This window comes from Manacus vitellinus, unplaced genomic scaffold (genome assembly GCF_001715985.3).
Source record: "Manacus vitellinus isolate BGI_N305 unplaced genomic scaffold, ASM171598v3 scaffold_19_pilon, whole genome shotgun sequence".
In the NCBI taxonomy this organism is placed as follows: domain Eukaryota; kingdom Metazoa; phylum Chordata; class Aves; order Passeriformes; family Pipridae; genus Manacus; species Manacus vitellinus.
In genome coordinates this window covers 12,309,759-12,335,125 of record NW_021939395.1, presented here as the reverse complement: position 1 = coordinate 12,335,125, position 25,367 = coordinate 12,309,759, and the positions used below count along the sequence as shown (strand labels likewise).

At 42.4% G+C, this 25,367-nt stretch overlaps 1 protein-coding gene across 2 annotated transcripts in view; it reads left to right on the top strand.

The window, feature by feature from the left end:
* MCF2 (MCF.2 cell line derived transforming sequence) overlaps positions 1-25,264 on the top strand; it is a 46,384-nt gene extending 21,120 nt beyond the window's left edge. Inside the window, exons 10-29 of one of the 2 annotated variants that reach the window (XM_018070756.2) lie at positions 242-433; positions 1,876-2,067; positions 2,215-2,386; positions 4,681-4,769; positions 5,356-5,444; positions 5,671-5,737; positions 7,495-7,610; positions 7,724-7,793; positions 8,147-8,239; positions 8,570-8,662; positions 9,628-9,753; positions 10,537-10,758; positions 14,312-14,404; positions 15,387-15,465; positions 15,992-16,055; positions 16,484-16,590; positions 16,672-16,784; positions 17,064-17,176; positions 18,649-18,749; positions 23,332-25,264. In XM_018070756.2, coding sequence (XP_017926245.1) covers positions 242-433; positions 1,876-2,067; positions 2,215-2,386; positions 4,681-4,769; positions 5,356-5,444; positions 5,671-5,737; positions 7,495-7,610; positions 7,724-7,793; positions 8,147-8,239; positions 8,570-8,662; positions 9,628-9,753; positions 10,537-10,758; positions 14,312-14,404; positions 15,387-15,465; positions 15,992-16,055; positions 16,484-16,590; positions 16,672-16,784; positions 17,064-17,176; positions 18,649-18,749; positions 23,332-23,372 — 2,232 coding nt within the window. In that variant the 3' untranslated portion in view covers positions 23,373-25,264. Of the gene's footprint in view, positions 1-241; positions 434-1,875; positions 2,068-2,214; positions 2,387-4,680; positions 4,770-5,355; positions 5,445-5,670; positions 5,738-7,494; positions 7,611-7,723; positions 7,794-8,146; positions 8,240-8,569; positions 8,663-9,627; positions 9,754-10,536; positions 10,759-14,311; positions 14,405-15,386; positions 15,466-15,991; positions 16,056-16,483; positions 16,591-16,671; positions 16,785-17,063; positions 17,177-18,648; positions 18,750-18,996; positions 21,927-23,331 lie in introns of those variants that run through there. The other variant, XM_018070755.2, reaches the window with a different exon arrangement.
* The last annotated feature ends 103 nt before the right edge of the window (positions 25,265-25,367 follow it).

Sequence of the window (25,367 nt, the reverse complement as noted above, 5' to 3'; positions counted from 1 at the left end):
TTGCTAGTTTGGAGAAATCTGTTTTCTTCTTCATCCTCTTTATGGATAACAAAAGTTTTTTTTCCCAAGAGGATGGATACCCTTTTATCCTGCGTAACTGACCCATTCTGTCTACTCCTAATGGCCTTTATCTCCACGTGTGCCTGAAATGTGGTAAAACAAGAAAGTGCATGTTGCTATGTGTAGACATTTTGACATTATTTCAGTAAGTGTGCAATCCATTCTCTTCCTTTCACTGAAGGATCTGATAGGGAAGGCTCAGGTGGTGATACTGCATGGACACCAGCTAGCAGCAAATCATCACTACGCACTCAACTTAATCTGCCAGCAATGCAATGAGCTGCGGCACCATTCTGATGTCTTGTCTGATGAGATCAAAAGGAAGCAGATGCGACTGCAGAAGACCTTGGATCTTCATACCCGGCTTCAGCAGGTAGAGTTCAGAGACACAGTGCTCTGAGAAGCAGATAATTAGCTTCTCCTTGGAGTTATCCTCTCTACCTCTTAGCTGGAAGCACCTGAAATTTGCAGCTTTGCTTCAGTTAATGGTAGGAAAGTGTTCCCTAAAGGCTGGAGGAGTGCCTCACCCCTCACTTAGCTGGGGAAGTTAGCAAACAGAAATCTACTTGTGCTGTGAAGTCAGCAGAAGGATGTGGGTATCTCTGGAGGGCAATTCAGAACACCAAAGTTCAGCTGCTGCTCTTGGTTGTGCTTTCATGCTGCATCCATGTATTAATTGACTTTGGAGGTTTTTGTACCAGTGCAGTAGGGGTAATGCTTTCAGATAAACTCCAGCCCTTTTTTTCTGAGTGATTTATTAAGAATGAACGTAGCTCGGTGTAAAATAAAGTTGACAGATTGGTAGATAGGCACAGCTGCTGTGTGCTAGCGTGGAAGTGGAGTCATGTGGTTCCAACACTCCTTGATATCTTAATCAGCATCGAATATTCATTTAGGGAAATTCACGGTAATTAGGCCAGAAGGCACACGGCTGTAATATGCTTGAGGCCATTAAGAGAAACAGTGAAGTTTGACCCTGTTCCCTTTCACTGTTTTGGGGACTGGAGAACTTGTTTTTCCTCTCTGTGTGCTCCACTTCAGTGTTGCACTGGTCTGTGGGGACAGACAGTTCCTTGACAGCCTCTGAGCTGTGCAGCAGTAGCCTCTCCTGGGCTCCTTGCAGTCCTGGTTGGTGTCAGGGGTCTAGCCTGTGGGCTTTGCTGGAGCACAACATGGTACTGCTCTCCATGGTCTCTCTTCCTGTTCACAGAATTGGAGATTCTCTGTTGTTCTTGGCTGGAGCATCCTCGCCCACCTGTGCACACCACAGTGTGTGAGTGCCAATTGAACCCCAGCCTGGCATTCACCTGTTGCCTGCACATGTCAAGTGTTGACTGCAATTTAAAATCTTTATTATTTTTAAAAACATGAATGCAATTACTTTTGATCATTCCTCTCAGTTGAGGTCTGCACAGAGCCAGGCTTTTATTTATCTCAAGAAATCTGCCAGTCTTGTTGTAAACTCCACAGTGCCCACTTCAGCTTTCTGAGCCAGATAAATAAAGATCTGCTTATCATTTGGTTCAACTATGCACTAAATAGTGCTTCTGTGTCTGTTATACCACTGGTTTTATCCAGGTACAAGTGGGAGCATAACTTGGCTGGGTATGTTGAGGACTGCAATCACCCTCCAGAAAAAATGTGGTCTTTCTACTTTCTAATCAAAACACAGTAACTGCTGAGGTCTTTAGGAGTGCTAGTTAGCTCCATGTTGAAAATATAGATCCAGAAAATGACATTCCTCATGGGAACTTTGCTGTAGTAGGGGTGCTGCTGACAGTCTGGCTCCCTGTGCTTGCCCTGTGCTGTTACCAGGCTCTTCAGTGCTGTGATGAAGGTGCCTACCTGCTTGCCAACCAGCAAATGGATAAGTGCCAGTCTAAAGAAGGTGCTCAGAAAGCTCTCCAGGACATAGAAAGATTTCTTGAAAGCTCTTCAACCTACTTAAACTATGATCCCCAAGCCCTACATTACGATTTCGAGTCAGTCTTAACATCTGAGTTGAAGGTAAGCAACCCCTCTAGTTCCTTACACAAGTAAAAAGCAAGGTTGGACTGTGACGGGGTGTTGTCACCTTTATAATTCTCTGGTTTGGGTCAAAGTGCAAAATAATGGTGTTTATTTGATCACAAGAGTCTTCTTCACTCTCTGCAGTGCCAGATCCAGTCGGTGCAGGTCAAGCTTGAGAACGTTCGGAGCATGTTTGAGAATCGGCAGTCCTGCTTCAAGAAGCTCTTGGATAAACACGTGCGGCCCGTCCAGCTGGTGGCTCCTCGGCCAGAAAATCCACCCAGATCAAAATCACCATTATTTTCGCCTAAACATGGTAAAATATTTTGAGTTTATGGTATCTTCGGCTATAATTTTGCTTTGAGACGGGAAGAGTAGGGCTCAGGATGGTTTTGAGAAACCAGCTGAACCTTGCTGGTGGTTACAGAGTTGTTGTATAGTCTTAAATATATATCTCATGATTTATTATCTTTCCAATTTTTGTGTCAAACTTCTCACACTGGGGTGAAGAATGGGGCTGGTTGCTTCTTAAGTATTTTCACATCCTACTTGGTGAAAAAAGAGCCAAAGTAGTGCATACCTCCAGTTCTGCTTTCCTAGCATAGTGCTGGGCTGGAAACTGGTGAATTAAGTACTACAGGGAAAAAAGGTCAAGATTTATAAATTTATTAGCATGCCTGTTCTCTGTGGCTGTCTTGAGCTGGAACTGACGTAAAGTTAGAGTGATGTTTGCAAAAGAGCTTGGAGAAATGAAGAGCTCAAATCTCTTGAACAGAAATGAGCTGGAGCTTAACTCCCTTTGATTCCTTGAGGGTATCTTCCCTAAATCCCAATTGTGGAATAATTAATGCCCATAAAGGTACAGATTCTCATTCAACTGAGTTCACTGAATATTCTGCCCTAATTTGGATAATGGGATGTGGCACCATGTTAGCTTTAAATGATGACATTAAAACCTTCATCCTTGGCAGCCCTGTATGTATCAGACAGAATTAAAAGAGATTCCAAAGTAGTGTCCATACATTTTAAACCAGGGGCATGCTAAGTTATGTGAGAATATTGAATTTGGTGATCTGACTACATAAAAGTAATTGAACATTTGTGTTTTAACACAAAATTTTTATGATGAATTAACAAATATTGGTTATGGTGAATTTTAGCAGGTGTCATACAACTGTAAAAGCAGCTTCAGTTCAGGGAATGACTAATGTAAATAGCCAAGCTAGTGAAGGAATGGGAATGAAGCTTGGTGCAGTGAGAGGAATTAAGCTACTCAAGATGCAGGCCAGTGCAGCAAATAAATCCCAGATTTTGTCTTCCCAGGCTGATGCCACCTTCTCTAGTCCACACTGCCTTCTGAAGCCCTTTCCTCAATCAGGAAAAAAGCTCAGAGTCTTTAAACTAGAGCACTGTCCTCTTTACCTAACTCAGTTTTTCCAGCTTTCTCGAAACAGGAAAGGGTTAAAGACAAATTATTGACTTAAAGGGTGGGGTAAATGGGTGGCCACCCCTGTGGGATGTTGTGAGACCATCATCACTCAGCTGGACTTATTTCATGCCTTTATGGGATGCACATTTTTCCAGCAAGGGCACTCAGTCACCTGCAAAGCATAGGTATCCTCCATTAATCCTCTTCCTGAAAGTGATGATCAGGTGTGTTGGAATGAGCATAGCCAGCAAGAGGGGAAAGACAAAAGGCTCCTCTTTGGATAGATCATGACAAGAAAGCTTTTTAATAAGGCCTCTGTTTGATACCAAACATCAAAATGCTGCAGACCTGCTGACACGATGTGCAGTGTCAAAGGCACATGCTGGGCTCCATCGGAAGAGCTTTGAGATGGATGGGTTTTATGGTGTGGACTGAAACCAAACCAACTCTGAGCACATCACTTTTGTCCTCTCTCTCTTTCTTTCTTATACTTCTGCATCGCCCTCTCCCCCCCTTTTTTTCTTTTATCTTTGCCCTGGATTTGAAGCCTATCTGAGAAATGTGGTTCTAATTTTTAAACCATTCTTAGGGAGGGGACAGAGTAAATCTATCCTGTGACGAGCCATGAAGTGTAGTGAGATGTACAGAAGTGGTACAACAGGCTGTGTCGGAGCCCGAGTGCCAGAGTAAAGTCATTCTTGCAACAGAAGCTGGTGTCCCTCTCCCATCTGACTTCATATCTGTTCCCTTCCTCCCAGTGGCAGTCTCTAAGCAGGACCACTGGCAAGTCCTCACTTCTTCCTGTCTCTGGAAGGGCTGATATGAGTAGGTGACGTTCCTTTCTGTAGTTTATTTGCTTTTACTGTTTTTGCTTTTATCATCTACTCAGGCTTCAGGGAATTTGATAGGTTTTGATTACTGTGTTCACTTAATGGACGTTCTGGGTTTTTTTCTGATTACTTTTTACTTTATGGCCTTTATGACCTTGTGATGTGTGCTAATTGGTATTAGTATTGTTTGGGATAAATACCCTTTATTTTGTCAGTTTGCTATTGGTATGAGGTAACTATTTTCATTCTTAAAATGTATTACATTTTTCTTTGTGACTTACTAGTTTCTGTCTGAACCATCTCCTTCGCTACAGATGTACATGATGTAATTGTGGTTTTTTTCTACACAAGGTGTGGATTTTAATTCCAGTTTGAAATTTTCATTTGATCTTTCTCTCCCTGGGAAGAAAACATCAAGAAAAACTCCGAGTTCTCGCAAGGTAAAAATTATTCATGAAATCTGAGTGAGTTTCATACACTGAAAAACTAAAACTCCTTTAAAAATCGATTGTACTTTGGAGTTGGAGATGCTCTTCTTCTTTTCTCCTTTTCTTTTTTTTTTCCCCTTTAAAAAATATTCAAATAAACCCAAATCCTCTTATATCTATGTGGTTTTGTTGGATTAGTCCAACACCTGAGATCTATCTTGGATTGATTTTCCAAGTCACAGATATCGATTTTCTGTGTGTTATTCCCTGAACCTGTTCTTTTCATAACAGAGACATGTATTAGGAAATCTCCCCATCCACAGATATTTCCCCTGTGGAAACTCTTCTCTGGTCTCTGCGCTAATGAATTATGTTACCAGTATTTTCAGATTTTATGTAGCAGAGTAATTTCTGGGAGTATTTGGCCACCCATTATATGCTGTGCCCTTTTAAGGTTTCCTACACAAGGATTTCTTAAAAGGAAGTATATTTCATCCTTCCCCAAAGAGTTCCCATGCTGACATCAGGGGCTGGGCTTGTCCAGCCCCTGCAGTGCCCTTCTGGCAGCTCTTCCCAGTGTATCCCATTTCTCTTCCAGATCGAAGTAATGCACAACTATCAGGAAAAACGGAATTCCTTGCAGTATTTTATTTCAGACAGTGATGACAGCTTAGATATACTAAAAGGGTAAGCTTTCATCCCGTTTACATCCCTCAAAATGATGTTTATTTCTGGCCAGTCCTTGCTCCACCCCTGAGATCCTCCAACCTGACCTGGGTGTCATCTCTTGAGGTTTTACGTGTTGGTTGTTAAGGAGATCACCCTGTGTTTTTGGTTCCTTGAACTGCACTGATTATATGGTCGTTTTATATAGACATAAAAATGATATGCTTCTATTTTTTCTTTGTTTTAGCCATGTCATAAATGAGCTTATAGAAACTGAGAGAGTGTATGTGGAGGAACTCTTCACTGTTCTGACGGTGAGTGACTTCTCCAGGTTGTTCCTTATGGTTCCGCAGTGACTTGTACAAAAGAACACCTGCCACTCTGTCAAACTAAGCAAATATGTGATGGGGCAGGTTTCTACCAGACTGTCAGATCCCAAGCTAGTCATAAATGTTCAAGTTTTCTCCCTAGGTTTTTTTTGTTGGAGGCATCTGCAAGAACAGTTGGTGTCAGGATGAACTTTTCATCTAGAATGAGGGAGAAGCCTTCTGTTTGTACACAAAAGCACTGGTAATTAGTCTTAGCAGTGCTGGGAAAAATGTACAAAAAGCTGTTTCTTTTAACTGTTCCCTAATTTCTTTTACCTTTAGGAGACAAAAGAAGTTTGTGTTTTACTCTTGGGAGGATTCTGTCTCAATACTGTGAAGTTTGAGACCGTATAAAGCACATTTCTTTAGAAAGCAGATTATAATTTCTCATACTGCCATTCTAGACACTTCTACTTTATTCCAAAATAACTCTTGCTGATGGCCAAAACAAGTTGGCTGTTAAATAGCTCCCCTCCCTTGCATTTCTCTCACTCAGGAGCAAGCAGGATAAAAATCTGTTGGACTGCAGGTAATTACATGCACTGATTGGGGTTTTTGTTAAACCACACTCTCTATGATGAAGCAGTTGGCAGGTACAAAATTTATTACTGTGCTCATCAAGTCTAGATAGAGAAAAATGGACAGTTTTCTGAAAATAGTATTTCCTTTCAAGGGGGAAGCCTGCTTGCAGGGTTTAAATACAAATTACTAATTTTCCACATACTTATCATCTACTGCATCCTCAATCAACTATAAAATGCTTGCTTAGTATAAGGAATATTGATTCCAGCCATAGTGAGTGTGAGAGATTAATTTGGAAAGTCAAAGAAAATATGCTGTACATACTGAATACGTTTTTGCTGCTCATGTTAAAAGGGCCTCTGTTCTGTGCAGTCCTTGGTGACCAGCAGGGCCAACTTGAGCTGGGGGCCTCTTTGCAGTGATGGTCCTGAGCTCTGGCCATGCCTTTCCCTACACTGCAGTTAGGATGTTTGCCATACCTGGTGAATGATTTTGCAGTGATGGGATGTTACTTTGGGGAGCTTTACATTGTTTCCTAGTTCCACCCAATGATTTGTAGTGCAGTGGTGTCTCTCCCGGTTTGGGAGCCCTGATTTCAAGAGGCAGCTGGAGCCACAGAGCACAGAGTTCCTGAGGCACTGAGGAGAGCAAGACCCTGGTGCTCAGCAAGTCTTGTACAAGAGCAAAAAGCCCATTGATTTTGGTATTTGATCTCAAGCTGTCTCTGCTTTGTAAGGAGCCACCTCCTACAGTGGTTCTCGTGAGGTTGTGTGTAACTGCATACCCTGTACATACACACTGTCACTCTATGACTGTTTCCCATGGTCATAGCAGCAGATGTGTTCTTCTTGAACAAGTATTCCTCTGAGACCCTGCAGTCAGGCCATAGTAAGGAGAAGGTGGCTGAGATTTGCCTTTGTTGAATTGGGAGCATCTGTGCAGTGCTGCCAGCCCCACAGGAGCTGTCCTAAGCCATTCCCTGCTGGATTGCAATCCCATGTGCCCAGGGACTGAAAGACAGTGATTTAGAGACAAAAATAAGCAAATAAAATGTACACTGCACTTTGAACCAAAGCAGATGGTATTGAAAGTCTGTTCATGTCCCCTTTTCATCTGCCTTCGAGGAGATGCCAAGCCAAGGCCTTACCAACTGAGTGATGAGCCCTTTTTGCATCCTGCAGGGCTACAGAGCTGAGATGGATAATCCTGCCATGCTCATCCTCCTGCCTCCCGTGCTGAGGAACAGGAAGGACGTCCTCTTTGGAAACATGTCTGAGATATACGACTTCCACAACAAGTATGATGCTGCTCTGTTCCCCTTTGCATTAGACTGATTTCCTGTAATGATGAAACACCCAAACCTTACCTTGCTCACAGCTGCATTTTTGTCCCTTCTTCCATCTCTTGCAGAATTTTCCTGCACAGTTTGGAAAACTGCCTGGGAGCACCCGAGAGAGTGGGATGTTGTTTCCTAGACAGGGTGAGTGACTCATTTTCACATGTAAAGCACACTCAAAGGCCAATGTTTCTCCTGATTTGTCGCACTTTGCAACATCTCAGTTGTGTCAGCTGAGTAAGAGGCTCCTGATCTGCAGTACCAGCAGCCAGCCTGGGAGCAGAGGTGCCTGGCCAGCAGCAGGTGGGGCAGAGCAGCCATCATGACTCTGCTGTGATTCCCAGCCATGCTTTTTTTTACCCAAACTCTGTCACTTTTAGATATTGAAGTCGGCAGCAGAGACAAAAACAAAATTACAGTTTGAGTGCTTGTCTTATTTGGCTGCCCAGCAGGATTGGGTTCATGAATGTGACTTACTTTTTGGCTTCCCTTACAAGAGAGAGGATTTCCAGATGTATGAGAAGTACTGCCAGAACAAGCCCCGGTCGGAGTCCCTGTGGAGGCAGTGCTCCGAAAGCACCTTCTTCCAGGTGAGCTGTTTCTTCCACCAGGGAAGGCACTGTCTGGGACACTCCCTTGTCCTAAACACCCTCCTCAACATCCCACAATTTCGTTGTATTCTGTCTACCGTTGCATGAAACCTCACAAAAGTAGGTGTTGGAGTTTCTAGTACACAAAGAGTGTAAGGCAGATCCATTCATTATATTATTTTACATGTTGGTATTAAATTTCTGTAGTTTTAGGCACCATACAACATTTTGACATGAAATCTTCAAAGTCAGCAAATCCCACAGTCATGGTGTTGGAATAACTACTTATAGTTGGTGCCAAATTTACTTAATCTGAATTCTGTGTTCCAGGAATGCCAAAGAAAATTAGAACACAAACTTGGGCTGGATTCCTATTTACTTAAACCAGTGCAGCGCCTGACAAAATACCAGTTACTTCTAAAGGTATTTCATATTCTGCTCTGAAGGGACATCAGCAGATAGATTAGATTTGTTTTCCAGTTTGTTTTATTTTTTTCAATTAAAGGTTACCTGTAAATCAGCACCAAACTTTAGATGATATATTGCTTATCTTGGCCCTCTGAAGTGACTTTCAGCGAAGACCAATATTCATATATCTGAAAAAGGAACAAGTGCTTTTAACAAGCTGTTTTTTAGGGGAAGAAAAACTGTTTGAATCTGTTCAGAGATGCAAAATGACAGATGCACTTCTAAGAAAACTGAACCAGGGATGATCATGAGCATATGATGAATGAAATATATTATGTTAGTGTATCTCTTTTCTCCTCAGGTGTTTACAGTGCTTGTAATCTTTAATGCAGTTATTCTTGTGTCCCCCATCTGAGGTAGGGCAGTGCTGTTATTCTCACTCTGTAAGGTGGGAATAACATTTGGGTAGTAGCTTCTGAACCCCACCTTCTAGCCTCTTGAATGAGTACACATGCAGCTCTAAGTGAAACAAAACTAATTTTATCTCAGTGGTAAAATTATGTCTTCCATTTATTGACTTGAAGACTCTGGATTTTATAAATTCTGTGCCTTGTCTCTGCCAGGCTGAAGGCAATCATCTGCTGCAACATCATTTGAGGGCATACATGACATATGGGCAGCTAATGAAAAACCTGAGCCTTATTTCCCATTTCTTACCAAGCAGGAAAGCACAACAAAAAAAAATCAGATGCTACTCTAAAAGCTGACAACATCCTTAAGGAAACTCAGAAAAAATGGGCCATCCTGCAGTGATCTGTTCCACACCTTGTACTGACTGTGGTTTAGAGGGAGTCTTTTTTCCAGTGACATTTGAAAAAAGAAACTCAGTGTAAATTGCTGAGCATTGGTAACTTTGGGCGAGGTGGAAAAAATCTGCTTTGTTCAAGTGCAAATACATGCTCTTCCATTTCTATTTTCAGGAGCTGTTAAAGTACAGCACGAGCTGTGATGGAGTTCAGGAACTTCAAGAAGCTCTGGTTGCAATGTTGGATTTGCTGAAGTCAGTCAACGACTCTATGCATCAGATTTCAATAACAGGATATGATGTGAGTAGAATTGAGTAATGAGAGCCCTTGCACAGGACTGGATGATGCATTGGGAATGGACAGTGTCCCAGAGTGTATGAGCTGAAAACTGTTCTAGAACAGCTACAAAGTGAATGGGATCAGGAAGCTCTTACGGGTGACAGTCTTCCCTCTGATTTCAGGGTTTTGGAAAATATCCACATCTAAGGGACATATCCAGAGTTGCATAGTGCCCACACTTGCCACCTTGTGGTTTTCCAGAGTATTTTTTCAGCATGCACCTAAGTGTTCTCATGGCTGACCTAATAATTCCCCTGGAGTGTCTTCATAGCATTTCACATTCAACATTTCACTAACTACTCTCTGAGGCTGATTTTGATCCTTTCCCATGGAAGTAGTTGTCTTTCCTAGGGCTTCAGGGAAGGGTGAGGGGTTGGCTTTCAAAGCTGCTGGTCCCAGTCCCGGCCTCCTGGGGAATTCCATCTTCTGGCACCTTAGTTCAGGCTCAAATCTCATCTGCCCTCTCCCTCTGAAGTCACCAGAGCCCTCGACCTGATCTTCCATAGTAGCTTTTCCTGTCTTCTTAGTTCTCCCAGTTTCTCTAGACTAGCTGCAGCCCTCCTTCTCTCCTGGCACCATGCCATCACTCCCAAAAGATCATCTGCTCATTCCAGGAAGACCTGTTCTTAGAGGGACATGCCTTGGAACAGAGCTGGCCCTGTCACCCATCATTGTTTGGAGAGTCCTCTTACGTTTTAATTGACGTCTTTTTATTTCTTTTTTTACTTGTCCTGCCCTCACCAGGGTGACCTGAGTGAACTGGGGAAAGTGTTGATGCAGGGATCTTTCAGCGTTTGGACAGGACACCGAAAAGGCCCGACGAAAATGAAGGATCTTGCCAGATTCAAGCCGATGCAGAGGCATCTGTTCCTGTATGAGAAAGCCTTGGTCTTCTGCAAGAAGCGAGAGGAGCACGGAGATGGATATGACAAAACCTCATCTTACAGTTTTAAGCATTTTTTGAAAGTAAGGACATTTTACTTTTGCATTGCCATGTGTGTTGTAGACTAGTAATTCTGCAGACCCAGACAGTATTTTTCCCCTGATACAGTTGATTGTTTTCTGCTGTAATGCCTCATAGGGATGTACCATGCCCATGAAAGGATGTTGGTTGTATAACCTCTGAGAGCTCCCACAGCTGAGACAGCAGCTGGTAGAGTTTGTGGACTTGGACTCATGTATGTGATGGCATGTGCCAGGGAAATGGAGCTATGGGCAAGTTCCAGGGATACCAATGTGCCTGCCCCCCTCCCCTAGTCCACTTTCCAGGAGTGTGGACGAGGGCATGAAAGAGGGGAGGTCTTTTGCATCTTCCCCAGCCCACCTGGGACAGCAAGGAGGCTCCTTGTGCCCCAGGGAGGCCCCTTGGGCAGGGATTTGCCTGGCTGCTCCTGAGCCCTATTTCCCAGCCAGGCAGGAGGATGTAGTGATAACTCTTCCTCCCCCATTGCCTTTCTCCTTCCGCAGGCTCTGACTGCAGCTAAAAGGACAATTATCAGATGACAAAGTAGCCTATGGCAAAATATGAGGGGCATAAACAACAGTCCCAAGCCTCTAAATGCTAACTATTATCAATAACATTCCCAAACTGCTCCTCTAAAAGAGACCTTCTGGCATACTGCTTGTGATTAGCACTTCTAACATCAGCATTTTTTCTCAGTACTTTGCATTGTTTTTCTTAATAAATAAAACCCCAATATGGGTATATCTTAGAATGGAAAAAAATGGGCACTTGGAAGCAGAGCAGATTGCTGGTGCAGGTCCCTGATCTCAGTGGGGTCTGGGGAGGGAGATGCCATGAGTATTCAGAAAACAAGGTAACAGTAGATAAGTCTGTTCAGCTCCAGCGCGCGTTACAAATTGTGTATTAAAAGCAAATCTCAGGCCATATGTTTAGGTACTTAATGTTTTCCCCAAACAGCATAATTTTCTTTCTGGAGAGCTTGTTTTCCCTGCAGTACTTGTTTTACCATAACATGCTTTTGAAAGAACTGAAGAGGTGTGGGGGGGAAAAATCCAGCTCAGAGGAGAAAATCCTGTGCTCAGGAGTCCAGGCAATGTGTCCAGGGTTTTTCTTTGCCTCAAGAGGGTTCATTTTCCAGTTGTTTGTGTTGACACACTGAGAGGTTGGAGTTTGAGAATGCATGGATGTGACAGGATTACATCTGCACACATATGTTTTGAGAATTGCTACACTGAGGGCAAAATCATGTTCTTGGAGCTTGGCATTTGTTTGGTTCATGATCATAGAATCACAGAATCGTTGAGGCTGCAAAAGACCTCTAAGATCATCACCAGCACTGCCAAGTCCACCACTAAACCACATTCCTAAGTATCAGGAAATTACTTTTCTTTGCGACAATGTTTTTTGGGGATTCAGAATTGGAACAAGCTGTCGGGTAGAAGCTGTGTAATGGAGCATCTGTAAAACAACAAGAAAAGAACCCCTCAGGATAATATTTTGCATACTGTGCAAAATATCCAGTGGTAAATATCTCTTCAGCTGAGATTCAGTGACTTAGAGGATGCAGGTTACTGCAATGCCAGGTAAATCAGCCTGCCTGGTGCCACGTGGAAGCTGATGCAGATGAACACCATCCCAGAGCTTTGCACTAGCCCACCTCAGTCTGCATTGCAGCAATTCAACAGCTGAGAGACAGTAAATCCTGGTCAGAGGGAGGAAATAGAATTTCAAAATCCACTAACCAGAATGAACAGACCTTAAATCTGTCTATTTCTAGCACTTTTTCTTTGCCTCATCACAGTAGATCATCTAAAATTTCTAATATCTTGATGCCTGGGCAGTTTTGTGGGAGACTCTGTATAAATTGTCAATAAACAAGATGCACAGAACTGGGAACTGCAGCAACTGGATGAAGTGCTCTCTAGTCTGCCCTTCCAACAGCTTTCATATATTTTAAGTTTTGAGTTTTTTAAGTTTTCATAAAATCAGAATGTAGCCTCTTCCAGCTTTCTAAGACATTGTGACATCGATAGGACAAGGGGAAATGGCCTCAAGTTGCATCAGGGAGGTTCAGGTTGGATATTAGGTAAAATTTCTTTATTGAAAAAGTGGTCAGACACTGGAACAGGATGCTCAGGGCAGTGGTGGAATCCCCATCCCTGGAGGGATTTAAAAGACTGTAGATGTGGCACTTGGGGACGTGGCTTACCGGTGGACTTGACAGTGCTGGGGAAGTGGTTGGACTCGATGGTCTTAGAGGTCTTTTCCAACCTAAGTGTTTCTATGATTCTAAGAGCAGTTTGCTTCCTATTTCCTGAGGCTGTTCACAGTCACTGAAAACGGGCACCAACAATTGAAAATATTGGTACAGAACATTTGTTCATGTGACCTAATCTGTAAATCATCATAGTCTTTCAGACCAAAAGATCTGAGGATGCCCATATTATCAAGGAGGACCAGCAACGTTAAACAGATGTTATTTCTAAAGCTTCATTTCTGTTTATACTGGATTTATCTAACCCAGTCTGCTTGAATAATTTATGATAGATGATACCATTATTATTACATCTGTTTCAAAACACAGAAGACTTGAGCTATTTTTGACCATCCTTTGTTCAGTGATAAATTGCCAGCAAACTCTGCTTTAAGTGAGGGAATGGTTTATGTGATATCAGGTATTAAAGCATTTTTCATCTTCATGGCATGTTCAGCAGGGGGGGTTAGAGGTCTTCTGTTGCTGAAGAGTTTCTTGGTTTCTAATCATAGTTTGAACTACTCATTCAGGTGGGTCACAACGTGCAGATCCTGAATGATTTGGGCCCTTGGTATTTTCATCCAAATTATCAAAAGTGGTCAGTGATAACAGGTACCCAGGTACAGCAGCATTCAGCTTCCAGCCTGTGTGTCCTGAAAACCAGGAATAGACAGATTTAAGGTCTGTTCATTCAGGTTAGTGGATATTGAAATTCTATTTCTTCACTCAGACCAGGATTTACTGTCTCTCATATTTGTGGCAGCTCAGGCTGAATATCCAAAAATTTACCCTTCTTTTGGAAACCTTGGGGTGGTGTCACAACTACAGGAATGGCAAGGGACCAAAAGACATTGAACTGAAACTCCTAAAGGAGCTAAAGGTTTTACAATGGGTTTTAATTATCGCTGTCAGAGGAAAACAGAATTTAGTGAGTAAATAAAGAATAATATGGCAGAAATAATGTGTCATGTATTTATAAAGCTTCATATCCCTCATCTGCAAAATTCCATGCTGAAAGAGGTATGAGATGATGCTTCAGTTAGTTCCAGTGATTCCCAAAATGAAAAGTTCCCTAAGGTCCATTGATTGGTTTTGGAAAACTTAACCAAATGCAGCAAGCTGACAGAAAGTCAGGGGGGATAAGTCAGATAATGACTTTCAGTTGCTACTGAAATTAAAATTGATGAAATATGTTAAATTGGGTGAAAACAGGTTTAGCATGCTGCCAAAAGGCTGGATTCCTAGGGAAGAGGGAGAGATTTGTAGTATGTTTAATTGTTTTGTTTCATTTGGATTTGCAGATGAATGCAGTTGGAATAACTGAGAATGTGAAAGGAGATCATCGGAAATTTGAGATCTGGTACAGTGGGCGAGAAGAGGTCTATGTTGTGCAGGTTTGTAGCTTCAAAAATCTGGATATTTGTGCATTCTCACAACAATGTTAAGAGAATGTGTCCCGTTGATCTTAATGGGATTATTGGACATTTAACGTGCATTTCTTCTTTGTCTTTGCCCATGTCAGTGCTCACAGATCTGTCCCAGTGGCTGGTCCTTGGTGTGCATTCCAGAACTATAAAAGTCACTTAAAAATAGAGACAGAATTGCCCCTTTGATTCCAGATGAAATTTTAAATAGACCTGTAGTTGCAAAAAAGTTTTTATTGTGCTTAATACCTTATGTGAGTTGAGCTGGAAATGGACCCAGTGCTTTGATGGACACAGGCCACATGTACTCTTGCACAATTAAGATGGCAGAGCTGCCCCTAGAGCAAAGGTTTAGCCTCTGTCCTGTTATTCCCAGTAATCTTTTCACTCATCTACAGAATAGTAGCCCCACTGACCTGAGTCCTTCTTGATTTTTTTTTTCCATTTGTAGCATCTTGAACTGAAATTTCTGATGGAGAAATGTTTGCCTAAAAGGCTGTTCAGAGGAAAACTCATTATGAGTATACTGTCAGTTGATTTTTTTTTTTTTTAATTAGACTTCTGCCTAGCTTTTTTCCTCCATGTTATAACACAGTAATCAACTTAAATTCATAAAGCAAGTGTATGTAGCCAAGTAAATATATGTTTAAAAGTCAGTTATGGCCCTTTAGGTATTTTGTAAAAAAGTGTTTAGGTATTTTGTGAAAGAGATAAGATGCATGCACACAGGTGCTTTTGCTTGCACTCTTCTCCTTGCATGGTAGTGATAAGTCTACAATTTCCACTGTGCTTTGCCTGGATGTAATGGGAACCATGAATTTTAAAAGATCAAGAGTCTAAAATGTAGTGGTGGTTTTGGAAAAATGAGGATTTCAGATAATTACAACATGGAAAAGTAAGATTTTATTCATAAATCTTAATTTAAAATTCTGGAACTTTTCTCTTCTTCCAGGCCCAAACAGTAGATCTGAAGATGGCATGGTTGAATGAAATACGAAAAATTTTGTTCAAGCAGCAGGAGCTTATAAAAGGTACATTTGACCAATTTCTCTGTGGCATTCACTCTGTAGCACAACCTTTCCTGTTTTCTCATTGCTAGTCTTCAAATCCACTAATTCTCACTAGAGAATTGATTTCCAGAAACCTGGTAGCAAAATACTAGAGTGAGGCCTTACATTACAGGGAAATAACATAACTTGGAGCAGTAAAGGCCAGGTGCTTGTGTGAAAATTAATTACAGAAGTATGTTTTTTTGGCCATCATTACCCTGGGGATTATTTCACGTTTGTTATCATAGGCTTAATTCAACAAGATACATAACAGACTCCTAATTTTAAGCATATTATGGTCTTCAGTAGCATGCTCAATATTGGATTTGTGCTAACATGCCATCTTAATTATAACTAAGTCTGTGCTTTGCAAGAGTCCATAGGTCTGTTTTTCTCTGAAGAGAAATCAATAGGGTTGTAAAAAAGGTGTAATTTTTAAAGTAATGCATCAAGTGTGACAGTTACTAATAAAAAATGGATTTTAAGATGGTGTTTGACCTCCCTGCAGTAGAGAAGCAGCAGCCTGGCTCAGGCACAGACCAGATCCCGCTCTCCTCCCAGCTGAGTGATGGGTGAGTGCCAGGAGCTGGACTGGGGGCTCCCTGGGGTACCCATTTTCTCCCTATTTCTGTTGGAGACCTCTGGGGAGGGAACAGGAGGGATGTGCTGCTACTCACCCTTTGTTGGCAGTGGTCTGGGGGCAGGGTCGTTGAGGGTCACCCTCGAGCCTGGCAGCACAGCCTGAGCTGCAGCTCCTTGGCAAATGCAGACAAAGATCAAAACCAGTGCTCAAATTCAGGGGTAGAGAAGTTGCAGCAACTTTATTTCCCATCCCAAAAAAATTAAAACCAGACACTGAAGTCCTTAACCTTTATAGAAACACAGATTAAGGGGTATCAGTATTATTTCTGACTTCATTTTACAAAACCTAGTGGAGTTTGCATTCATTCATTCATAAAGTAAAACTAAGATTTGCTTCTTTATTTTTTCAACCATTCAGAAAGCAGCAGAGAGCCTCCATAAGCTCAGAAGAGAACGACTCAGAGCGCACCAGCCCGGTGATGTTGGACAGTGGGCTCGTGTCCCCCCAGAACAAGCCCCACCGAAGTACAGACCCTTCCCCTCCCTTCAGGGCATGCTTTGCAGGTGCTGTGGTTCCCCCAGACTGAGCTGCACGTTGTCTTGCAGGCTGGCCAGGAATGTCTCAGTCCCTGGAAATCTGTGAGGGGCTGGAGGAGTGGTCAGGTAATCAGTACCTCTCCAACTGCTCGGACACCGAAGAGGAGGATGGGAACCAGCTGGTTAGTAGATATGCAATAGTCTCAAAGCTTGAGGTGCTGCCATTTTCAGTCATCTTGCTTTGTTTGTCTTCACTGGATAATGGATGTATCTTGTCCACATCTCTCAAAATTTCCATATCTCAATTTGGGGAATGAGGAGATGTCTCAACCACAGTTTCTTGAAATACTTTTAATTAATGTAGCTGATATGGCTCTGTCACATTCCCCGTGGCAGTCAGAAATAACAGCTGCGTGATATGAAATGCAGCTAAATAAGATAAGGTTTTCATTCTACCACAGTCTCCAGGAAAATACAAAGCCCTTGCAGACTGCAAGAGGAGAGGATCAGAGGACCTGCTGGTGAAAAACGGAGATGAAATTCAGCTCGTGCATGAAGATGGTGAGGGACAGTGGTAGGTATTTTAGGACTACTGTGCCTTATCTCTAAGAGCCTGCAAGGCATTCCCTTGAAATGTCACTTGCCTGGTGATACACCCACTGCAGCCTCTGATTAAGTTTTAGACTATTCCAGAAAGCTGGAGAATTCATTCCCTTGCCAAGACTAGATGCCATCCTGGGAAAACATGTCAGGACTTCCTTGCCATGGGTGTCTGGGTGAGGTGGGTTTTACCAATATCTTCACAGCGCCTCTTCCCACTTTTCAGATGGTGCTTTGAGTGCGAGCCCTTTGCACACCCCAGCCCAGCTCCTGGCTTTGTTCCTCTGGGCTTATTAATGGCAATACTGAGTAATTGCAAGACATTTTCCTCCCTCAAACTGCTGTACAAGTGTTAAACTGGTTGACGACTGCGGACCATCTTTGTTGTATTTAGAACTGTGGCTCGCAAGCTTACACCTTACAGCTGGTTCTCTCCTTGTGTCTGGGAGCATTGCCTGGGGAATGACTATCCCAGGCTTCCTGCCTGTTGAACCATTAGTCTCCTTGTCTGGGAGGGCAGCATTCCCTCTCCCAAGATTTGCAGCAATTTGGCTGAGATTCCTGGCTGTCTCTCCTTTCCAGGTTGATTCTGACTGGCTCTCATTAGCCAGCCCGGGGGCTCAGAAGGAGAGAGAGCAGTGTGCTAATGCTTTGTTTGGGGTGTGGGAAGGGGGATTTTAGCAGGAACCTGGATCAGATTTGTGCAGGCACTAGCCCATAGATACACAGATGTGAATGCCCCATGGAGGATTCCTGTCTGACAGCTACAGCTCTCACACTTTGAGGGAAATTCGAAAAGGATAAAATAGAATATTTCAGTTGGAAGGGATCTGCAGTGATCATTTACTCCTGCTGCATTTTGCAAAATTCAGTTTGCTGATAGCAAAAGCAAGATGCAAATAATCTCAGGTTTACTGAATGTTCACCTCTCCTGGGGATTTCGACCAGTGCCAGTCAGAGATTTCTCACACCAATTTTTTTTGTTTGTACAAATTTTACTGCATGAGTGAGACAGAGATGTCATTTATGAGTATTTCCAGCTGCCTAAGTCTTGGCTTTAATTTGCTTATAGTACCCTGACTAAATTCATCCTACCAATCTGAATAGCAGAGGAGTGAGGAAAGTAATTGCCTTTGGCTCTATCAGTACCCGGTTTTCCTCACTGGCATCTCTGGAGGTCTCAGGCAGGATAAGGAGAGAGAGAGTCCTGTTCCTCTCCATTGACTATAGAGTTGCCCAAGGCAGCTGTGCTCCCAGTGTAGGCTTTTTAATTATGTTCCTAAGTTTAGGTGAGAGGAATACTTTAAGTGCATGCCCAGCTCCTGTTAAAATGCTTCCCTGGTTTGAGTGAACTGTTGGTTGCACTCCCTGTTGTGTAGAGTGTGACCACATCAAACTGCTCCTGAGTTGGTTGGTTTCTTTTACTAATGCTGTTGTCATTCAAAGGTTGGTGAAAAACCTAAACAGAAGAAAAGAAGGCTGGATTCCTGTCCACAGTCTGCAGATAGTAGTCGGTGACTGCAGATTTCGGAATGCCAAAGTTGCAGGTATTATATAGCACGCCTAGCAGAAATATTTCATATCTCAAATCAGGTCTCTTAAGCCATTTGCATTACACTTGGTGTACTAAATCTGGCTGCATATGCCTCTGCAGGAAAAATAGAAAAGCAAGCAGCTACTCCAAAAAGCCTGTAAAAGTAGTAAATTAAGCTTCCTTTTTTTGTTTCTTAACACTTAAGACATTTCTGAGACTTTAGGCTCTAGTAAATTAAAACCAAGCATTTAAAAACGTAGATTTCTTTGCAAGAGCACTGTGTAGAAGATCCAGGAGAAGAGATGGAGTCTGACCAGGGATTCCTGTGACTGTTTTGCCTACTCGCTGCTGTAGCCCAAACCCCGTGTGAACAGGAGGCACCTAGGCAAAACCTCCTCCTGCTGCAAAAGACATCGTGGCCTGACCCCCAGCACTCTAAAGGCAATACTTCATCCCTGCAGCCTCACTCCTGCCCTCATTGCTGCCTGCTGGTTAATCCCATCCTTAGATAAATTTTATAATAAACAGGTTACCAGCTTTTGGCCGAAGGCTTCTAGTCTCAAAAACCGTATTTCACATTTTCTAGCTGTAAATGTACATAGAAATAGGTAGGGAAGCATAACAGATGATACAAGAAAATGCCTTAAGAGCAGCCTGTCGCCCTTGCCATGTATGCAGCATCACCGCTCCATGTGTTGCCTCATCACCATGCTGTTCACTGGAAATGGGAGACAGGGTTTTAGGTGGGAACAGCTCAGGAAACCCACATAGACTTAGTCCATTTAAAAAAAAAAAAAAAAGAAAAGAATACACTAGTTATGACCATAGGAAGCAAATTTCACAAGGAGTTTTATCTTCAAATACTTCCTTTTTGTCAAAATCTATTATTTTGATGAACATGAAGGAAGCCTTCTGAAAGGCTTAAAATTGCAGACAGCTCTTGATGGCTTTCCAGTATATTTCAGTGAAATCCTTCCTATACAGGAAGGTATTTTTTATCCCCTTTGTTAAAGGGCAGTCAAATCTCACAGGTTGGAGGTTTTCTGACTTTATGTAAAGGGTAGTTTGCTAACCAGTGTTCAAATTTTGCTGGCACCCTGTTTTCAAGATGCAATTATGTCTACCTTGATCTTCCCTGCATGTATAGCAATCCCATCCCACCATATTCTGTGCAGGAGGGTTCTCCAGCTGTGAATGCAACTCAAAACCAGGGTGCTGGCAAACTTTGAACCTTGGTTTGCTTTGTCAGTGGTCGTATCCCTGAAAGCCAGAGACTCACAGCTCCAGACTGGTCTACAAAGTTGTTGAGTACAAACTAAGGAGAATTTCACAAGGTGAAATCACAGAAAGCTCCTTCTGTGAGTCCCACACCACTGCCCAGGTGCTTTGCAGTCGTGTCCCATGGTTTAGTTGCAGCACTGAGGCTCTGTTTTCCCTGTGAAGGTAATTCTGTTCTCTTCTGCTGTTGCTGATCGTGCCTGCAGTCTCAAGGCATGGTTCTAATTTTACGTGCACTCCAGGCAATATTGTGGGATGATGTAGGATGTTTTCATGCTATTTCCTAGAGCTATTCCTAGAGCTTTTCGATTGCAGAATGATGTAGGATGTTTTCTTGCTATTTCCTAGAGCTATTCCTAGAGCTTTTCAGCGACATGTCCTTATAGCCATAAGCAACTTGCACTCTGAAAATTAACTTTAAGACAGTACCTTTGCATTTGGCAATTCTCTTTCCTCTATGGGCTGGTCACTTCACACTGCAGGTGACACTGTACCACTGACTCCTCAGGAATGCAGTCTGGATTGGGCTCTTTTCTGCTTCTTCAGAAGATGGAGCTCTTGCTCCAATATAGCACAGGGAGAATTAGGCAGCCAAGCTTGTAGAGCAAAGTAGGGGCAGGAGGAAGCACTGGAACCCTCTTGTATTATGAGCTGCTTGTGCTGAAATGCTGTTTTACATGTAAGCAGGGTAAACATGATTAACATGTTGTGGGGTCCCCAAGAGCTAAGAGCATTCTGGAGTCACTTCAGCGCTGGGGTAGAGGCAGTTCCTGGCCCTTCAGGGGAGCATTGCATCTGTTATTTCCCCAAGTCCCCCTAATAAATAAAAATATGTGTCCAATTACAGAAGCTCATAACAGAATTCATACAAATCCGGGTTTGAGGATGTTTTTTCAGTGCAAAGCCTTTAGCTGAATAGATTACATTGTTTTCTTACCTTCACATTTTTTTTCTTAAATTTGTGCTGTGGCTCTAAAAAAAACCTCCCACTACAAGATGTCTGATACACTTACAAGCTGTTCCTCTCCCTCCTGCTAATTATTCCTGTGTTGAGCCAACACAAATCATAATGAAGTTACAGGGAACTTTTTGCTGCCCATTTTAACTTAGCAAAGGTCCATGCCCTACTGCCTGGCCATCTCTAGCTTTGCAAATCCACCATCCTCTTGTAAATCTTGGCCTGGAGATAAGCCAGAGGCTTTTTGGGAGGAAGACAGCTGGCTTAGGGATCATTTTGAAAACAAGTTTTCCTTGTGGTGTGCCTCTAGCTGTTAAGTTCTGAGTTTAGTCCTTGCTGCTTTCTTCTGAATAGATTTATTCACTCTTCTGTGCAAATCCACTGTGGATTTTTTGTGCCATAGGAAATGTTTTGTATTGAAGGGGATTATACACAGATCTCAAAATGATCAAAATGAGAAAAATTTGGAGAGAACTCTGCTCAGAAAGAGCAATATTCAGAAAATAGCTACTGCTGAGGTTCACCCATGTGTTGCTAGTGCCAACTGCCTTGCTAGAGCTGTCAGGCATTGCCTGGTCTACTGACTTGGTTTTGCTATGAATTAACAAGATGTGGAATTATCTCTTCATTTCTGGGAAGATGAGGGCTGCAGCACTACAATCCCCACTCCTCTTCTGCAGTAGGGCAGGAGACAAAACATTTCTGCATGTCCCTTGGTGGATGATGTGCCAAAATTACAATTTATAGCACTGGCAGTGTCTGTGTCAGTGAAGGAAGAAACATCTCACCTCTCAGCTGTGCTGCAGCTTCATGGCAAAGGGAGAGTGGGGTCAGCAGAAATGAGGTCCTTGCTGTAACCCAAAGTAATTGTGACTTGTTTTCTCTTCAGTGACACAGTGCTCATGTCCAGCAGCAGTGCAGCCTCCCCTCTCATCAAGGTTAAGCACTGTCCCTGCTAATCTTTTCTCTCAGCAGTGGTAAACAGATGCAAGCTAAAGGAAACATGTTGTTTGGTCCCAGATTTTCACATCACCTGAACTTTAAAAGCTGGGCAGAGAGAAGGGCGAGTGTCTAATTTCCACTCGCTGCATGGAGATTGTGTGAGACTGATTTCTTTTAAAGAGAGCCTGAAATAGAGTAGTCTGAAAGAACTTCAGAGTAAAGGAAGGGATTAGAATGAAAAGTAGAAGCAGTGATAGATGCCTCTACTTATTATAAATATAAAAGAAACATTGCTACAACTTTCAAGTTCTTTTAAACAGAAAAAAAGTGTTATGGCAGAATTTGTCTTGAGTCCAAAGCACTCAGAGCAGGCATGGAAGGATGCTCTGTGCCAAAGGCAGGCACCCACTAAGTTTAGCCCCATCCCTGGAAGTGTTAAAGACCAGGTTGGGTGGGGCACCAAGCAGCCTGAATTTGTGGGTGGCATCCCTGTTCTTGGCAGGGGATTGGAACTAGATGATCATTAAGGTCCCTTCCAACCCAAACCAGTCTGTGATTCTATAATTCTGTGATTTAAGGAGGACACCTGTTCTACCAGACCCTCTCCTAGTTTGCTTTAACAGCCTACTTGCCAAATTATCTCTTCCAAGCCTTAAGGGGATCCCCTGTGTGTGCTCTTCATACCATAAAGCTGAGCAAAGGTTTCCCCCGCTGGTAGTGCCTGAAGGACCGAGCTTGCATGTCCTCTGCTCCTGCTGGCCAGGGTGCTGGGGATCATCCTCTTGACTGTGGTGAGCTTGAGGCAACCCTTTTGTGGCTCAAATCTGCCAGATCAGGGTATTTATTGTATGTGGCTGAACTCTCGAGCTCTCGCAGGCTGGCATAAGCATGTTGGCTGAAACACGCAAGTTTTGTCTAAGTCCTGGTTAAAATGCCACTTGTAGTTTGCAGATGCAGCGCAGCTGTTTGCACTGTCACTCATGCACTTTAATGATTGCAGCCACAGGCTTTTGTATTTATGCAGGGTCCATTAAAGGCAATGCTGATTTCTTTTTGGCCTTTGAAACGTAAAGCAGGGTCTCCTCCTGTGACCTGAGATCCCAGCCAGCTTCACTGAACAGATATTTAGCAACACCATAGAAAACCATTTTGAGCCTGACAAAATAAGGAGTCTAGAGAAGATATCAGCTGGCCTTGCTGTGATAATGAAGTGATAGATGATGGAAATGAGTCAAACCCTGTGGTCCTGCCTTAGTCAAGGCTCTCACTGAAGCCAGTGGGAGTTCAGCTTTTAGGGAGAACTGCAGGAGTTCGCTTATTTTTTTTATGTTATACAAATGTTACATGATTACAGGGAACAATGTATTTCTTGGAATCAGATGCTTTAATATTAACATCATTCTCCATTACTTTATAGATGCTGCCCTGTGTAACACGAGAAAGTTTAGTTCCCCTTGAATTAAGGGTGAACTAGTAGCATCCTATTTTCGATGCTCTTTGGAAGCTTTCAACTAAGTGTTACAGAGAAATAGCACAATAGTTGGAGTTGTCCTGTACTATTCATCACATTCACAGACCTCCACAGCTTCATCTGCACTGAACAGGACTGGGGTCCTAAGCAGCTTCTCATACTCATAAAGGAAGCCATTCTCTGCTCTTTCTTTTTTTTCGCCTGTGGAAAGTATGGTATTTTATTAATTTTACCTGCTGCTTTTCCATGACATCCATCATGTTTCATCAGAGAAGTACACTACAGTTTCCTGACACTTTGTTTAGATGCTTGAAACTTCCTCTACAGGTTAAAGTAGGCTTTGCCTACTTGCTAGCTGACAACTATTGAAGCTGCAAATAAAGGAGTTGAGTTTTGGTAAACCAAAAAGAAAAACAAAAACAAAACCAAACCAAACAAAGAAGCTGTATCTCCTGCTTGATTGATTTTATGGGTGGGTTTTTCTTAAATATCTACTTCAGCTATGTGAATGTAATGTTCTGTAAGAGCATTATCTGGCTGACTCACACGTGAAGATGCAATAATGCTAAAGATCCTCTTTTTGCACTTAGGGTCTGACTCCAGCTCATTGCAGTCAGTCCCCTTGATTTCAGTGAGGTTTGGATCAGGTCAAACTGACAACTCAGGGTTGTCGCCAATCACTTAGGGTTCCAAAGTGTCCCAAGGCTGAAACCTGTATCTAGCAAGTGTTGAAGTTTACATTAATGTATGTACTTTTGGAACACGTGCCATAAATCCAAGTTAAATGTCCATGTTTGCACTAAGGATGTTCTTGTGATAAGACTGTACTTTTCAGCATCTTTAACAACAATGTATCTATTGAATTTTTGAGAAAGGAAAAAGAATGTTGAACACTCATAATTTAATTTTGTGTTTCTTCATCTAGTTTTGCTTTTGTAGAACATAGGTAGGTACAGGTGGTTTGAACTTTTACACAGACATGTGCAAAGAGCACCTGACTATGTGGAGAGCAGGGTTAATAGTGTGCATGCAGTAGTGAATTTGCTCTGTCCCATCCAAATGAAATGTTCATGCTGTGGACTAAAGGGGGACCTTTATGACTTTCGTTTGTGAACCGATTCTTAAACACAGTCCTAAGTTAAGTTAAAACATACTGGGGTTTGTTTTGGGGTTTTTGTGACCATTTTTGTATGGAGGAATTGTGGAACTACTTGATGGCTGTGGTTGCCTGGGGATTCCCCATCACATAGTGGACTTTCCTCCACTTTGGGTGGCCAGTATTGCGGGTAACCCCCGTACACCCTCAAAAACATGACCAGCTGAGTCTGAACTGAGCAACACCACAAGACCTAGAAAGATGCCAGTATCCTTCAGCCACTGGCAATCACGGCAGAGGGGTTTTAAGCCACTGAAGGTTCTTTTCATCTACTTTAAAATTGGTCACAATGCACTTGTTAGGTAAAAAAATAGGAGTGTCTTAAGTTACTGTTGGGGCTGTTTATAGTGGTAACAATTCTTGTGGTAACAGTACACATTTTGAGGTACAACTGTAAATATTTGTCTCAAACACAGCACACATTGCATATTAAATGGTTTTAATCTTTTTTGTCTTCCATAGTTTTAAATCTAAGCTTTTATTAATTTATGAGGTTGATAAGTTCTGCAAATCTGAATGTACAGTCTGAGGTTTTTAACATTTAAAACTTTGCACATGACATGGTATGTTACCCTGAGTATGCTGTTGAACTAGGCTCTTCATGTATATGTATAAATTACAGTAGAGAATTTTCTCTGACTGCAAGTTTAAATGAACTATATTGTATATGTACCTGTAAAAAAATGTGTTAAATCTATATTTAAAGATTAAAAACTTGTTAAATAAATCCATATGAGAATATGCAATTCTGTTCAGAGACGCCTCTGCTATAATTCTAGAGAAAAAAGAATTCTCACAGCGTTGGTTTTAATTTCTTTGGAACAAC